We start from the raw sequence: 16,933 nt of genomic DNA on the forward strand, positions 1-16,933 counted from the left end.
CCACCGTTTTACCACTACGGTGATACATGGATCCATGTTGTTTACACTAAATTCTTTGTGTAGCCTCAGTTTCCCATCAGGAATGCAACCCAGTGTGGTCTTCTGCTGCTGTAGCCCATCTGCTTCAGTGTTTGATGTGTTCATTCAAACATGCTTTTTTTCATACCTTGGATATAACAATCGATTTCATTTGATTCTCTGTTGGATTTCTGTCAGTTTGAAGCAGTCTGGGCTTTCTCCTCTCACACAACAAGTCATTTTCATCTAGAGTAAGGTCTCAAGAACTCAAGAGATGGTTGTGTAGGAAAATCAAAGCAGTTTCTGAAATACTCAGAGCACATCTGTCACCAATAACCATGGCATATTCAAAGTCACAAAAATCACCTTTCTTTCCTATTCAGATGCTCGGTTTGAACTTCAGTAGGTGGTCTTGAACATGTCTACATGCCTACATGCTTTGAGCCATATGACTGGCTAAACTGAAATTTGTGTCAGCGAGTAGTGACTGTATTTCTGAAGGTGTTACACGATCAATAGAAACAGCAATGTAACACAGTCTAACACAATATCCAGCCTCAAATATAACTCTACTTAACATCAGCATTAAGACATTATGTGTCATTGTTAGGTATTTGAAAATAAATCTACTCATGTTGCCTCTTTAAAAAAAAGAAAGAAAGATGTAATACGCTTTGCAAGATATGACTTGCCCTGGATACTGTGTTTGACAGTGAACTGAGCTACTGACCGGCAGTTTCTGAGTGGATAAGCATCCGTTTCAAACAATACCAGCATGCCAGAGGTGTTTATAACAAGGCAGGACTGGAAACATTTTTTTTAGCATTCAGTCGCAGCTCAGGAGCTATTCAATAGGCAGGCTCCTGTCTCAAGCCAGAGATACATGCTGGAATGAAGGCACGCAAGTCAGAGCAGAAGAGAGATCTCCCCGATGAAATGCCCCATTCTGCTACCTATATACACTAGCAAAAACGTGACATTACGAAGCTTATTTTTAATTAAAACACAACTGAAGACACACATACTTAATTGGGTCTGTGTAAGCGCGCCATCATGAAAAAATGCAGTCCTGAGATCCCAACTGTAGTGGGAAGTACCACAGGGATGGATTTAAGTACTTCAACAGGTGTTTAGAAGTCTGTCTTTCTCTCTTTGGACAGATTTGTCAATACAAGTAGTCCCTAGGTGCTCACAAATAGAAATATAAACATCGTAATGGGCATTGCTGCCGGTGTGATGTTACTGCAAAATGGTCTCTGGTGCACATAATTCACAGTGATCCAGAGACTCCACTATTATCTGTATAATAATTTATCACCTAGTAATTTTTTCAACATCTGCCCCTAAGCAATGCAAGCCAGCCTGGCATTGCAAAATCCGAAATAAATAATATGCCAAATGATTAAATGTTATCCCCAGAAATACTTTGCTTTTTCTTTGTATACTTTTGGTATCCTGTGATTAAAGAAAATGTAAAGGTGAGTGGACAGCTCTTTCTCTGGATGTCCGTATGTTACACCAAAACGTTAATAACTCCAATGGCAGTAAAAAAGCACAGGTGTTATTGTTTGTGGTCATGCTACGGAACTCTTACCCTGCTAATGGAAACAACTTCCTGGTATGTATTACTGAAACAAACTGTTGTATTTGCAATAAGTACTTACAATTTTTGTTGGAGGATTTATTTAAAAACCTATTTTTTGCCTTTTTACAGCTTTATTTGAAAGGGTACAGTGAAGAGTGACAGGAAAGCAGAGGGAATGACATGCGGCAAAGGGCCACAGGTCGGACTCGAATCCGCCTCCTCATCCCAGTGAGCTTAACTGGCACCTTCTTATTGGAGGATTGAGGAAGATTTGAGTTTGAGGCTCTAATATTTTTTGCTCGGCATTACTGGCTAGAAAATAAAGTCAGTTAGACATTAAGCACCACTGTATTGAGAGTCCAGTATCATTAAGGAGCTCCATACCAATAAATCTGACAGCTCTTGTTCATTTAGGTGAAGCCACTCATAAATGCTTCTGCTATTTCACTGACAGAGTAAAGTTGACTCTATTTGGTGACACAACACGATGGCAGGATGCATGAGAGAATGTGTGTAAAGTTCATTCTTTTGGATATATATTTATTTCATACATGCCATGGGCGTGCAGAGCACTGGGAGGGGTTCTCTTTTTATAGCACTCTCAAAGTCACAGGAGTTATGATTATAAGAGCTGTCAGGGCTAATGATTCACAATATCACTATTTAGGCTGAGGCCTGTCAAGCTAGCACTCCATTACTAGCCCTAACACCCAGTCCTCTGAGAGCCTACACTGTCTGCTTCTACATGGTGTTAAAAATATGCTAAGGCTGGAAACATAAATCTGGAAAGAAATAACCAAAAAAGTGAGTATAATGAGTACCAGAGAATTTAATTGTACTGTGTGGTCTCTGTTTTATGTCTTAACTCTTCCATGAGAAACTGAGCTCCAGTTGAGTAAGCAGTAAGTGTTCAGAGCCAGCTTAATTCATTATGCACAATTCTGTGATTGTCTATGCAGCTTCACAGCTAACAACACCAGCTACTGGACCTATAAAATGTTATGATTGAGTGAGTGCAGACCTAATAGTTAAAGTTAGTTAAACTTAAGTTTTCTTAAGAGAAGCCCTTAAAAGGTATTACAACCATTAGAATCCAATTTGGAAAAATTACAACATTTATCAATCCACAGGTTTAGCTTCATATACATGAGTGTGAAACAGCAGAAGAAGAAGTTCTATTGGGCTTAGTTAGGTTGTGACACTCAGGAGGCAGCTGACAGGTACAAAAAGGACAGTTGGAGTGAGGTCCTTGCAGTACGTGAAGCAAAAACTTGGATGTAGCAGGAGTTTGGGTAGGCCATCGAGCAAGACTTTCAGCCAACATCACGGCACTTCTGAGAAACCGTCAGGTAACTGCAGAAGGGCAAGCAACCTCCTTTTCAAAGTGTATACAGTGGGGACAGAGTGGTGCTGACCTTAACTGAGGTTATAGTCAGTTGTTGCAAAGAATACTTTAAAGAATGTGAGAGGAATTGAGGAGATCCTCAAAGTGGAAGCAGAGCAGGGGACGATGGGGATGACTCGCTTATCAGGGTGGCCGAGGTCACTGAAGCAGTCAAAAAGTGACAAAGCTTTGCTTTGGGTTTCTTAAAGTTGACTGACACACCTCTGCAGCGTCAGATAGACGTTAGGGATAGTGCCTCTGTATTGACACCGGACAGTGGTCACCCTTTTTAAGAAGTGGAACCAGGAAATGTGGTCCAGTTTCAGAAGCATTGCACTCCTCAGCCTATGACTTTATCCTGTGCTTTCTGTTGCTAAATGTGCATAGGTGAACTCAGTGAAGGTCTTTAATTTCAACCCACAAACAGCTGCATTTCAAATATGTAATAAATGAATAACTGGACACTGAACAAAATAAATAAGAACAAGGTCTCGAAGTTCTCTTTAAATTTCTTTTTAAATGGACACGAGAAATTTCAAATATATTTTAAATCATTAAAATGTTGACATTCAAGAATGCCTGAAATATCTTGTATTATAATGTTTCATAGGAGTTCGAACAATATATTCAAAGATACTGATTATTATTATTGCAGTTTTGAATTATATCTTTATCACATATGTTTGCTGGAAATACAACCAACGCCTAGTCATCCTGCATCATCACATTCTGCCTATTTGTGAAATACCTGTCTCACTATGTAGAATGTCACCTTTGCTTTTAGTCCTTGATGCACTTAATGCAGCAATATTTTTCCTGAGAAATTAAAACAGTTGTGTTTTAAGGCACAAGGTCTAGATTTGGAAGTTAGCAGGGTGTTGTGGTTAATGTCCTGTTTGGACATTTGTGTTGCAAGTTTCTTTTTTTACTTAAAACTAACTAAAACTACATGGTCTGGTTTAACTTAAATAAATGTTTGAAAAAAATCAGGAAAGCGTGACGTATGAGCACCCATATGTGACTAGTTGGAAGTGAGCTATCCATCTCACTACTGTCGCTACACCCTGCCGCTAAAGGACACCTTGTATTCAAAATTAGCTTTGACAGCAACACAGAAATGAGAACCGACTACATAATAACTTCTCCGCTTAAAGAATCAAATGATCTCTTACTCATGAAAACTTTATTTCTTATCTTTGCATAATTTTAGACACACAAAACCACAAACAGTACACATTATACCTCTCTTTCATATTAATTTCCAACCTTGGCATTCTTGGAAATCTATATAGGTATTTTGTTTCGTGTAGGCAATGGCACAAACACCATGGTATGCCTAAACATATATACGGTTTTAATCTTCGGTGTTTCACCGAAAGAAGATCTGTTTACACCTTAATTTTCAAGTCCAGACTCTAAGTGTCTTTTTCATACACATTGAAAGGGGATGAAAAATGCAGCTGTCAGCTTCACCTCTCTCAGTTGATAATTGAAAAGATAGACTAGATGGCACTTTCATTCAGGAAGGGGTGGGGTGAAAAACTAAAAATATATTGCAAATCATCAATTGTCATAGGAACAGGAACACCTGACTGTAGACAATTGTGGAAGTCCTTTCAAGTATCAAGGAGACATTAGTAGATTTTTATAATTATGCATTCTCTTTAAGTTGCTCCCCTTTATCAGCTGCCAGACACAGGTGCTTTTGTTTGGAGATGAAGTGCACAGATGTAGATCTTTCAGAGTAGAATCTTAAAAAAAAACCAAAACATTTTATGCAAATAATCTTTAAACTGTGTAAACACACAAATGCCTTTTACGCTTTATCAAAAAGTTCAATTGTATTTAGCTTCTGATCATTTTTATCCTTAATGTCAGTACTTTTGTTTATAATCCAGAGTAATTTTGTACTTGATTTTTAATGCTTTACTTTTTACATTGCAAAAATCGCTGTACCGTGTTGTTTAAGCACAATTAAAATGATGAAAGTGAAAGCAAAGTCAAACTTTCTGTCTAATTTCCCAGAACAGGCAGAAATCCAATATCAAAGCAGGAAGGCAAAGTCTGATTAAATCTTGACTAAACAAAGCTTAAGATGCTTCATTTATATAATCTCACCAAGAGATATCTCTCTCTCCAAGCTCTCTAAGATATTTGGCTCCCGGCCACAAAGATCATCTAGCAGGAGGATTTAGCTGAAGTCCAATCCTCAAGTCACTTCAGCGGATTACTGAACATTTTAGTTTGTTAAATAACTGTTTAACAGACATGAATGCACAAAAATCTGCATATTTCTTTTCTTTATTGCTTATAACTGACAAAATGTTGCCTTGAACTTATGCTTGCAGTGTTTTTTTAAATGAACGTAAAAATGTAATTATGTATATTCATGTAATCCTTGGAGAAACTGATAAAGCTGAAAGATGCTGCTGAGTCTGTAAATTGAAAGAAAGGCTAAATGTTGTATCGTACCACACTCGGCATCAATTTAATATAGTCAATAAGAATTAGACAGTATGAGTAGCCTCACATGACATGACTGATCCACTCCACTGTTGGCCATTATGTTAAATGAATGTGTTTTGTCAGATGGCGAGAACACTACACAGCTTAAAGCTAATCATGAACATTAATCTCTATTGTTGTTTAACATTTGCAACAATGACGAGGTGTATGCTCACCTATTGTTTTAAATTATGTGTTCTCTGATTCTCAGAGGTGTGTCACAGTCCGCTAGTATCCAACCTGCCACCATCATCGTTCAGGAGCTCATCACAATTATCCGGCAGCCATGGACCCGGCTTTGCCAAGCTGAACCGGAGAGAAGGTGAGTAACAGTAATTACTGCATTTGTCTTGGCTGAAATGTTTTTGATCAATAAATCAAACTCCATTAGCTTTCCACATGGATTCTCCTAAGTGTTGTTCTTAGGGCACAAGGTAGGCATTACTTTTCATATTAATACTTACTCAAACGAAAGTGTGAAACTGTGTGATATGAGCGATTCTGCAGATTTTAGCAACTCCATCCACTGCTGTGTTTCAGCAACCCATGTACAACTGTCAATATGAAATTGGAGGGCATAACTCTAAAAGGAGCTGTTGTTAAGAAGCTAGATAAACTAAAGTTTAGTTTTTCTATATAGCACAGATTCACAAACACTTATATTATGGTAAAAAGCCCCTTAACACCTACAATATTAGAGAGTTAATGCCAATGATTTAACAGTCCTTTTTGCACAAGGACAGCATGATGCTTGGGAGCAAGATAGCTCTGAAATAACCAAGGCTCAAGTAGCAGCAGTCATCTCCCTCCCACACACTGGAGGCTTAGGGGTAAAGAAAGGAAAGAAAAGCAATACCTCTGTACAGGACAGTAGACAAAAGGTAATGACATGCAGTTGTGGCAGAGATTGCATGCAGAGTTTAAAAAAATAAATAAATAAAAATTGAGAGTCATTGAGAGTCCCACTGAAGTTTCAGTCTATTGCAACTTGACCCAGCCCTAACTATAAACTCAATCAAGAAGTTTTAAGCCTAATTTCCTGAACTCAAACTAGGAATAGTTTTCACAGCAGAGTAGACCAATAGCTAAAAGTTCAGCCTCCCATTTTATTTTTGGAAACTCCTGCAAGTAAGCCTGCAGTTTGAGAATGATGTACTATGACTAAATATTATGGGCTGATCATTCAAGAGTTTGAATCCCTTCTACTCACAAATTAAATCTGGCATTGACATTTAGGAGAAATATGATCTCTCTCCCTCCTCCCTGTTAGTGCTCTCAGTGTGGTTTTTAAACTCAACTGAATAACTTCACTGGGAGCTTTGAGAATAAGCTAATAACAAGAAATTATTATGTATAGGCTAGAAGTTAGAAATGCATGGACTAGAATATAACCAGTGTTGTAAGTGGTGGAAAAGGGACAAAAATTAAGAGGTTTCAATGCAAAACTTAATAAACAACCTGAACCTAAGTTAGTTGGATTATAGAAGTCAGTCACAAATCCAAAAAACAAATATAAACAGCAGAATCAAAAGTCACCCAGCAAACATGAGGGACGACAACAACCAAGCAAGGGACACAAAAAAAAAAAATCTAACAGAGGTCAGAGGAAATATATGGCTATTTATACACTAAGTTAATTAGGACAGAGTGGAAACACCAGGGGAACAAGACACAGCTGAACCAAGTCTGAAAATGAGACATGAGGGGGTGTCCAAATTCACGGGCTGCATCCTCCTGAGGCCGCATTTGTAGGCCAATTACGTCACAGCGATGCGACGAAGGCTGTCCAACTTCGTAGACTCAAATGCAGCCGACAAATGCATCCTCATTTTCCCCGAATTTGAAGGATGGGTTGGTGTGTCCTTCGTGGCCTACCATATCCCAGAATTCATAGCGCGGCTCAACCAATTCCGTGTGTGAATTATTTAGGACCCAAGATGCGGCAGCTCTGGTGCAAGTGAGTTTATTTAGCAAAAGTAGACACAAACAGAGATGGTGAGGGTGAGCTTAAAACTAAGAAAGCCTAAACTGGGAACAACTAAGGAAAAACAAACCTGAAATTTTGAGACAAGAAACCGAGATACAGGGAGACGGAGACGACGACGACGAGGAGGAGAACATAGGGAAAAACCACACAGGATGATAGCGGGAGAAACGCAGACGAACCAGCAACTAACAGAGGCAGACACAAGATTTAAATACACAGAAGGATAACGAGGGAATGAGACACAAAAGGAGGGCACAGCTGGGAGTAATCCGGCCTGACGAGACAGGGGAAAAGTAAAGTGAACACACTGAGATCAGACACGGATCTTCAAAGTAAAACAGGAAACACATACACGTAATGACATAACCCACAACCTTAACACAGACTGGGGGACACAGAACATAGGAACATGAACCATGAAACAGAAGAGTACAAACACCCAAGGTAACCAAAACCACAGAATAATAATAATAAACTAAAACATAAACACGGAGTCACAGACTCCGGATCATGACAGGTACTAAGTTTTAAAATTACTCTTATTACTCTTTCTGGGTCACAAAATAAACTTTTAACATATTTTCAGGCGAGAATGTAGCTGTGTAAACTTCAAATATGCTCAGTTTATCAAGATATCACATGTTTGCAAAACGTCTTCGGAGACGTCTGTTATCCACCAGCTTGATAGCTAGCCGGAAGCTCGAGGGTCACTGAAGCCACCGAGAACGGCACAACTCCCGGCACATCATTTTCAGATCACCGCATTCTTTCGCTACTCAGGTTAAACGTAATTTATAAGTCACTTAGACAACCTAAAAATGTTATTGTTGGGCTTTTTTCAGTGTTTAATTTGTTCGTGAGTAAATCGGTTTGATTGAGATTAAAGTCATTAGATTAGATTTGATAAAAAAAACTTTTTTAATCCCCCGGGTGGTTTTCACACAGCTGAATAAACATCAAACAGAAAACCGATTAAACAGAAGTGAGAGATGGTCGAGAATTTACACCACTGTCCTGTTATATTTTAGATAGGAAGGAGCAGACAGCTGAGTTTATTAAACTCCACCGAGACAGCGGTGACGCAGATCTGAAGGCTAGACCGTCACAGCCGTTTACTTCCGGTCTACCTGACCTTCTGAGGACCCGGCCCACGTAGACCGCAAAGGCTGGGTCCTCAGGAGGATGCAGCCCACGAATTTGGACGTGACTATGGGCAAGTAAAAGTAAGGAACAAAACACAAATGACTATCAAAATAAGACAGGAAGTAACATAACATATAAACATGTAACATAGAGACAACCAATTGATAAGATACAAACATATACAAGCTTGGAATAAACGAAAGCACAAAGGCTTAAATATAACTGAACACTAACAGAAAATAGAATACAAAAGTAGTGAGAACTAAAAACTACAAATCCTAAAGACTAAACACAGAATGATGATGGACTTGATGCAAAATAAAAGGAATTCAAAAACCCAAGAATATTAAAGAAAACCTACAAAACAAAGAAAAACAATAACATAAACTGAATATAAAACTATATGACACAGAGTTACAGAGGTATAGGAAACTTCATATATTAGGAATTTAGTATATTCCTCCCCTCTTTTTGAAGAAGTATTATAAGTGACATTTTCAATGCTCATATTTCAGTCTGTGCTTTCACCGGTGCCTTCTAGTATAAAAGGAATCCTGGGCTTGCAAGACTTTTAAAATAGAAGGTGCGATCCTCCAAAATAGATTCATAGAGCGTTCTCCTATTCTGTCAAAGATATTATATATTTCTTAAAGCTAATAAAAATCAAATAATGGATTTGAAAGCTTCTGAAACCTTTTCATATTTCTGTGACTCACCACTGAATCCTATGATGAAAAATAGAGTGGATGCAATCATTTATTTATTTATCTGCTTATTCAAATCAATAACTTTTCCATCTTATTAAATACTGTTATTTGACCAGAATTGGGACACTGATGCAAAATGTAACCAGCTATGGGAATCCTTTCCACTCTGATCAAGTCATAACTTTTTAAAATGTATCCTCTTCACGCAGATGTATAGATTTTATTGTAGATAAACATTCTCATTTTCACTCTTTAATTCCACTGGTGGGTTGAGCGAATTTCCTGAACACGCCTCAGAGGTAGCTGTCTTTAAACCAGATGTATGCACTTCAGAACCCCAGGATCCTGCCATCTCATTGGCATTTACCAACATTTTGTTGTTTTAGATTAAAATTTTTCATGACATCTACTCGTCATCTCAGGAAACAGGCTCAAAGGTAACAGGCAAGGTTGGTGATGTAGTTAAGCCAAAGAGTGTTACAATAGTTTAACTATTCTATCCCTCCCTCTGCTATACTCACAAGTATTCACATATAAAATTTAGAAGTTTAACATTAATAAATTATTGCTGCATCATTGTCATTTTTTTAACTCTCCAGTGTTTTCCTTGAGCAGATGTAGAGGGAAGCTCTCCTTTGTTTCTGCTCTGATGGTGCAGCAGCGCGTCTGATGGTGCAGCATGCAACATTAAAGACACATTTCAGCTGGATTCACATCAACTGACACCTTGTGATTTGACTAATCGGCAAAGAGAATATTTTGCAAACACATTAGAAGATAGAGGTCAACAACTGAATGTGTGGCTACGTGGTCACTGGGAAAAAATTTTGGTGCATCAGTCACCATCATTTGGCTGCTTTACACTCAAACCAGAGACATAAATCAAAAAGGAAATTTGATGTCTTTGTCTTTGACACAACTCAGGATGTGAATGATTTTCACCACCTAACAGACAGCAGGAAGCGCAGCCTGCAGGTTTCTGTTTCCTCGGTGTGTTTGATGGCAAAAGCTGTGAGCAAACACACCCACTGTGTTTCTCCACTTCTGTCAACCTGTTCCGTTTGTTTACGGATCCGAGTTTGATCTGCATAACAGAAGATGTGTTGCTTCTGAAGGAAGATTAAGTACATCTGAACAACATCAGTTAGTTTTTCTTTTTTTTTTCCCCGCACGGCTAAAAATAAATCACCAAGGAGATGAAGATAGAATAAAACTTGGAATAAAAACGAAACTGAAGCTAATGATGTGCGTCAGATTTTGTGCAAACAAGAAACTACCATTTCTAAATCAGAGCACTCATTTTGCCTGTACATGTGTACTGTGTCACTCTATGGTACTTAATTTGGCTCCACATTTTGTTTTGGCATATTGTTACACTGGATATCCTTCGTGATGCAACCCGCAAGTTAGTGAAGTTTCACTTGTTAGGGAAATATGTTACCCACCATAGGGCCTTACTCATATTGATTGGTATATACACATGCACAGCAAGATACAGCTGATTTGCATGCAAAGTGTACAATATGTTTTAAACATGAGACAGTATGGAGCCTCTGAGCTGAGAGGTTTAACCGTTTGCTAATACAGAATCTTGCAGGCTCTACTGTTTAGTATCAGTGAGGATTTAAGTTATTGCTAATAATAAGAAATGCTTCATTTACTTATCTCTTGCACTAACAGCTGGGATCATTAAGGTTACAAAGCCTTATTAGTTTTCTAAATCTAAAGCTGAATTACTATGGATTCCTTAACAGATTGCATTTCGTTTTGAAAGTATTAACACAAAAACTAGAAAGAATCCAAAATTTGTCCATGTTAACAGATTAATTAACCAGAGCTGCTTTTATTTTAAAGTCCCAACTGTTCTCCAAAGAAATCAGTGAATAAATCAGCAGCTTCTGTTCATTTACGTCTCCTCCAGCTGCTGCTAACACTCCTCATACTCTATAGTTATTCTCTAAGGAGCCACCTTATTCAGAGTTAATTTACCAGCACATTTAGCAGACTCGTATGGAACAACACAGATGTTTAAGAGAAATGGATTGCTAATTTTGCTTCGAATCACTGCGCATCAGTCTTGTTGCACTGTTAACCCCAGCATTAGCCTGTGAGCAACCATGATTATGCAAATGTTGCCTAAACCTCTAACTGGCCTTCTTCATATCCTAAAACAGTTATTGTTTCCTTATTTTACTGTATTTTGTTTATTATTTTTTTGCAAATTTAATTTAAATATTTGGGAACAAATTATTGGAAAAATAAAATGGAGCTACCATGTGTTTATTATTTCTATGATTTCTAAAAAATAAATAAATAAAAATGAGCTGAAGGAAACAAACTGTTTAAACATTAACTGATTTCCCACCAAAATCAAATCAGAAAAACTGCTTTAACATTTAGAAACGTGCACAACCTATTCAGCCATGTAATTCTGTGTGAACTGCAGGCTAATCAGGAGTACTTAAATTAGATGAGAGTAAATGCAGGGGTGCACTGAAAACAGATCTCATCCAAGAAGAAGAAAAGTTTATCCTACTGTAGCTTGCCATATCAACATATACTGTGAAATCTCAGAAGTAATGAAATAATGATTACTGTTGTTTTTACTGTAATAGTAACAATAGTCATAAGAATGCTAATCTTGTCATATCACCTACCTTCATGATATCATTTTTTTTCTCCAGTGTCCAGCATGGACACCAGCAAACGCTGCAACCAGTGAAACTGTCACAAATATTAAACCAAACCTTCACAGTCCCGGGTTCTTGTTTACTTTTTATTAAGTTTTGGTTCTTGTTTAGATTTTACTGTTTGCTTTTATATTTGTCTAAATTCTTATTGTTTCATTCTCCCCCTTATCAGTTCCCAAGTAGCATATCCTCTATTCCTGCCTTTATTCCTCCCATTAGAGATGGGATCAGAGGAGGCGAGGAAAAGATGCAAAAGGAGAGGAGTCAAAGCAAACAAAATGTAACAAAATGAGACCTGTTTGACTTGGATCAAATATTTTAAAGTGTCAATTAATTATGATGTTTGATGCAATCGGATCATAAATAGTTTTGTTCATCGCCCAACTACATCTCTACTTTATGACATATAATAGTATTAATGATATTTTTTACATTTATGACTACTTTTAATTCATTTCACAACATGTGATAAGATATTATACCTTCTTTTGAATATACACGGAAACAGGGCTGTCAAAGTCCAGTCATATGATATGAATCATATGAATAAAACCAGTGAGTTGCTAAAAGAGCACTCGTGGTTTGTTTACAGTAGTGCCCCAGTCTTTGGGTTTGTCTGTCCTGACTTAATTTTTTCCACCTGCCCCATGTACGTCCCCATGTATGTCCTCCATGTGTGCATGCATTCTCTTTGTCAGATCATGTTGGACTTTTGTAGAGCCAAAAACTCAACAATTCACTTTTCTTTTTAAAACCTGCTTATGTGTCCTGTGTTTGGGTCCTCTCTCTCTCACCCAATACGTTAATTCTGATCTGTTCAACCTGAAAGCTTCAATTGCTACACACAGAAATTGCTGCAACATTCAAGTACAGACAAGATAACTTGCCATTTTTTGGATAGGTTTGGTGAGCTGCGGTATACAAGATTTGGACAGATGAGCACACCTTGGAAAAAAAATCAATCAAGCAGCTGATCAGACAGCCCAATTTTTTTCTTTTTTTCCCATTTCTATTAACTTATGATCGATCAAATGTCCACAAAGAACAGTACTTTTTAATCTTTAATTAGATCTGTCCAGTTTTTCTCAGCCTGACATAATTTATGCAGTGAGACTGACATGCTTGATGTCTTTTGCCCATTCCTTGCTTTTCCCCATTTCAATCTTTTCCCTTTTTTCCTCACATAGCAGAAATAATGGGAAAACAGACTTTTGTTAGCTACATGCAGCTAATTGTGAAGCTGTCACTATTGAGGCGATCTGGCCATGGCATTGAACACATCTGCGCTCCTAGTCTGACCATGGCACAAACACCAACCGCTTCATTTGGTATTCGCACATGCAGACTCCCACCTCCACAATAATAGTACAAACCGGCTCGAGCCCAAGTACCCACGACCGTGGCGCCCGCACGCGCTGCCTCTCCTCTTCCTGGATATGTGACCTCACACCAATCAGCCGGGATCTCTCCAGCGTCATACTCCTGCTCTCCGGGATCATCTGCAGTAAAATTGAAACAAGTATAATTAGCTTTCCTAGGTGTGAATGGTCCGGGAATGGTGTTATTATCTATTGGGGGAAATAAAGCAGATAATGGAGCACATTTTCCTGAATTTACTGCTCTCCGAGTAAGTCGGAGCATGCAATCAAAACCCCAGGGGTCCTCTGGATACAGAGGTGCCGGTTCAATAAATAAACGTGGGCGTGCTGTAGCGCATGCCACACAATCAGACACCTTTTGCTCTTTTGTATTTTCAATCAGCCAGTCCAACCACAGGTTGCTGTCCACATAGCCTGTGGCACGAGACATCAGCTGTCGGGGTTTCCACTTTGTGTAGTCCATTTTTGTTACCTTAGACACGGAAGGGGGGGCTTTGGTTGATGCGGTGTCGCTGCTGGATAAATTACAGCTTAATGTGGTGTTGTGGCTGGGTAATTTACAGGGTGGATCTTTAAAGTTTATCTTTATTACGCCCCTCGGGTCTTTCCCAAATACATCTACACCTAACACTAAATAAAACACTTTATCTTCTTTCCGGTACCGCTGCGGTGTAACCTGCCACCCACCAATAGACATTGTAAGTGGATTTTGTGTGTTACTGAAATCACGCTGGATTGCAAACCCCTCCCAACGGCCCCGTGTATCCCATCCTGGGAGGGTGTAACCGGTCACCATGTCCCACTCCTCACACGGGGTGTACCCCGTGGCGGTGGGATTACCTACAAGACAAGCATTCGTGAATCTTATGTCATGACATGTCCACACTTCGTACCCGCGCCAACTGGTCTGATCCTTTCCACAGTCTATCACGGAACACAGATCAAAAGTGAAGGCTGTGGTGGATCCTCTAACGTAATCCACCTCTATGCCTCCATAATACTCCAAACAAGGATCTGGTTTCTCACCTACATCGCGCTCAGAGCTGGTCGCCTCAGGGTCCGCGAGAGGAAGAGGAGGTGGATGAGTTCTGTAACTGGGCAACTCACACAACAGAAAAACAGTAGTTAGCACACCAATAGTGATCATAGCTAACACTCCCATCAGTTTCCAGTTCTCCAGTAGCTTTATTTTTGCATTAGACTTTTCCTCCCCCATTTTAATACTCGCTAATAACTTCTAGACTAAAGCTTTAGGCCTACGGCACTTTTAAATTTAATTTTACTGCAGCTAATACTATCTTCTCGTCGGGTGATTCTCGACTTCTTTCTTCAACCTCCGGGGTGGACTACCCTTTGGTCGTTACACAGATCAGGGGATTATTCTGCCCCTTCTATACTAAGATCTGTGTTTTTTGGGGTCACAGCCGTGTCCCCCTTTTTCGCCAAGAGCCTCTCCGATCGCCTAGGCTCCTCCGCCGCCGCACACTGGCTCCAGTGGTACCAGGTGTCGCCTTTGCCCCTCAGCTGGACCGCGTGAGAGGTTCGAGTGGTCACCTCGAAAGGTCCTGTCCACCTGGGCTCGTCCCACTTTCGCTTATACACCTTCAGCCACACCCACTTCGCCTCTGGCGTGGTCACCTCCTTTCCTGTTGGATCTCCCACCTGCGTAGTGAAACTAGAGACAAGAGCTTTTAGTGCTTTAAACTGTTTCACATGTTCAGACACTTTTACTTCCTCTCTTAATTCTCTTACACCTGCTGCAGGGCCTGGAAATTGTCTTCCTGTCAGCAGCTCATATGGAGTGAACCCAGTGCGCTGATTAACGGCGCACCTTACACTCATTAAGGCTATGGGAAGAGCATCAACCCAATTCATGTTAGTCTGTGCACAGATTTTTGCCAATTTGTTTTTAAGATTTTGGTTCATTCTCTCCACTTTTCCCTGAGACTGTGGATGGTAAACTGTACCATATCTATGTTGCAACCCCAACATACATTCCACCTCAGCGAGATCTCGATTTTTAAAGTGAGTGCCATTATCTGATCTTACCTTCTCTGGGAATCCATGCCAAGGGACATAATAATTCACCAGACATTTGATCACTGTTTTGCTATCCTCTCTGCGGGTAGGCCACGCCTCTGGCCAACCAGTCAGTCCATCCACACACACCAACAGATATCTACACCCTCGAACAGCGGTTATCATGTCAGTGTAATCAATCACAATTTCCTGGCCTGGTCTTTCTGGCAAAGGAAACTTACCCATTTCTGGTTTCACGGTGGGCTTCGGATTGTGTTGTCCACAAATCAGGCAGGCTCTCACATGTTCCCTTACCAGGTTTTTCATGTAGGGATGCCACCAATGACACAAATCCAGATGAGGGTATTCAATCATCTGTCTCTTTGGACAAACATGCAGGGTCCAACTTTGAGGTCAGCTTCAAAATCCTAATGTGTAATCTCACTGTAATTAAGTAGAAAAGCTGGAAATCAAAATGATAATATCTCGTTTGGAGGGAAATTGATTCCTCGAAGAACTATCAGATTCTGGTTCCAAAAGGGTTGGCTGTGTGAAAGTAATATCACTGGCTATGCAAAAACATTTAACTTTTTCTACATTAAATTGGATTTGGGAGGCCTTTAATGTTCTCGGAGAAAATTCTGGAACTTCCTACTCCTTGAGAAGATACAAAGGATTAAGTGAGCAGAGCAGAAGTGATTTTTCTTTAATTTTTGCTTAAGTCTCAAACTCAAACTTTTAATTCTACTGATACCAAGTGACTCAGTGGGCTTTAATCACAGACTCAAAAGTTTTTCACAAAAAAGCAGACATTGCATTCATATATTTCTATTATCATTGTCTTTCATTATAAAAAGAATTGTGCTGGGAAGATAATGATACTGATGATATTTGGTGATATCTGTATGCATTCTCCTAAATCCACATTTAAACCTTTCAATTCTGTGTATCACTGTACCTTACAACTCATCACAGGTGATTCTTCGTCAGCCATGAAAAATGTGATAACCATGTATGTACGGTGTTTATTTAGGAGGCTCTATACTGCAAAGACTGCCTGCTTACCTCTGCTTTCTGACTCAATTTAAACACAGCACTTACAATATCAGATCCCAGGACACTTTAACATCAGCTGTACCTCTTATTCAAACTGAGCTTGGAAAAACTGGATTTAAATACTTTGCTGCCTATAAATGGAATGAGCTACAAAAAACCCAAAACAAAACACAACAAAAAACAAAGAACTATGGCGTAACATTCTCTAATCTCTCTAACAACAACAACAACAAAAACAACAACAACAATAATGAACAATAGATTTGTCAGCCAAAAACACACATATAATTGAGCACAAGCTGCTTTAACATCAGAACGAATTATAGCTGTTTTTGGTATAATCACACTTTCTCTATAAGGACCGTTTCCTTTAACCTTCACAAAGTTGTTCAGTGTGTTGAACAGAGATGGAAGTAACGCGTTACTGTAATCTGATTACTTTTTTCAAGTAACGAGTAAA

At 39.1% G+C, this 16,933-nt stretch overlaps 2 protein-coding genes across 9 annotated transcripts in view; one reads left to right on the plus strand and one right to left on the minus strand.

Moving 5' to 3' along the window:
• LOC146695175 (uncharacterized) overlaps nt 1–16,933 on the minus strand; it is a 38,780-nt gene that overhangs the window by 21,299 nt on the left and 548 nt on the right. The window contains exons 2-3 of one of the 8 annotated variants that reach the window (XM_085477097.1): nt 15,660–15,861; nt 13,393–15,073 (exon numbers count right to left, since the gene is read on the minus strand). In XM_085477097.1, coding sequence (XP_085333223.1) covers nt 13,393–14,614 — 1,222 coding nt within the window. In that variant the 5' untranslated portion in view covers nt 14,615–15,073; nt 15,660–15,861. Of the gene's footprint in view, nt 1–5,734; nt 5,799–13,392; nt 15,862–16,933 lie in introns of those variants that run through there. The other 7 variants (XM_085477095.1, XM_085477094.1, XM_085477101.1 and 4 more) reach the window with 7 other exon arrangements.
• Nucleotides 1–16,933, plus strand: part of LOC146695176 (contactin-associated protein-like 4) — an 89,304-nt gene that overhangs the window by 16,876 nt on the left and 55,495 nt on the right. Inside the window, exon 2 of the mRNA XM_085477092.1 lies at nt 5,704–5,814. Within this exon, the coding sequence (XP_085333218.1) occupies nt 5,704–5,814 (111 nt within the window). The remainder of the gene's footprint in view (nt 1–5,703; nt 5,815–16,933) is intronic.

Source organism: Copadichromis virginalis, linkage group LG13 (genome assembly GCF_057382275.1).
Source record: "Copadichromis virginalis isolate Kocher_CV1m ecotype Utaka linkage group LG13, C_Virginalis_male_GT1.1, whole genome shotgun sequence".
Lineage (NCBI taxonomy): Eukaryota > Metazoa > Chordata > Actinopteri > Cichliformes > Cichlidae > Copadichromis > Copadichromis virginalis.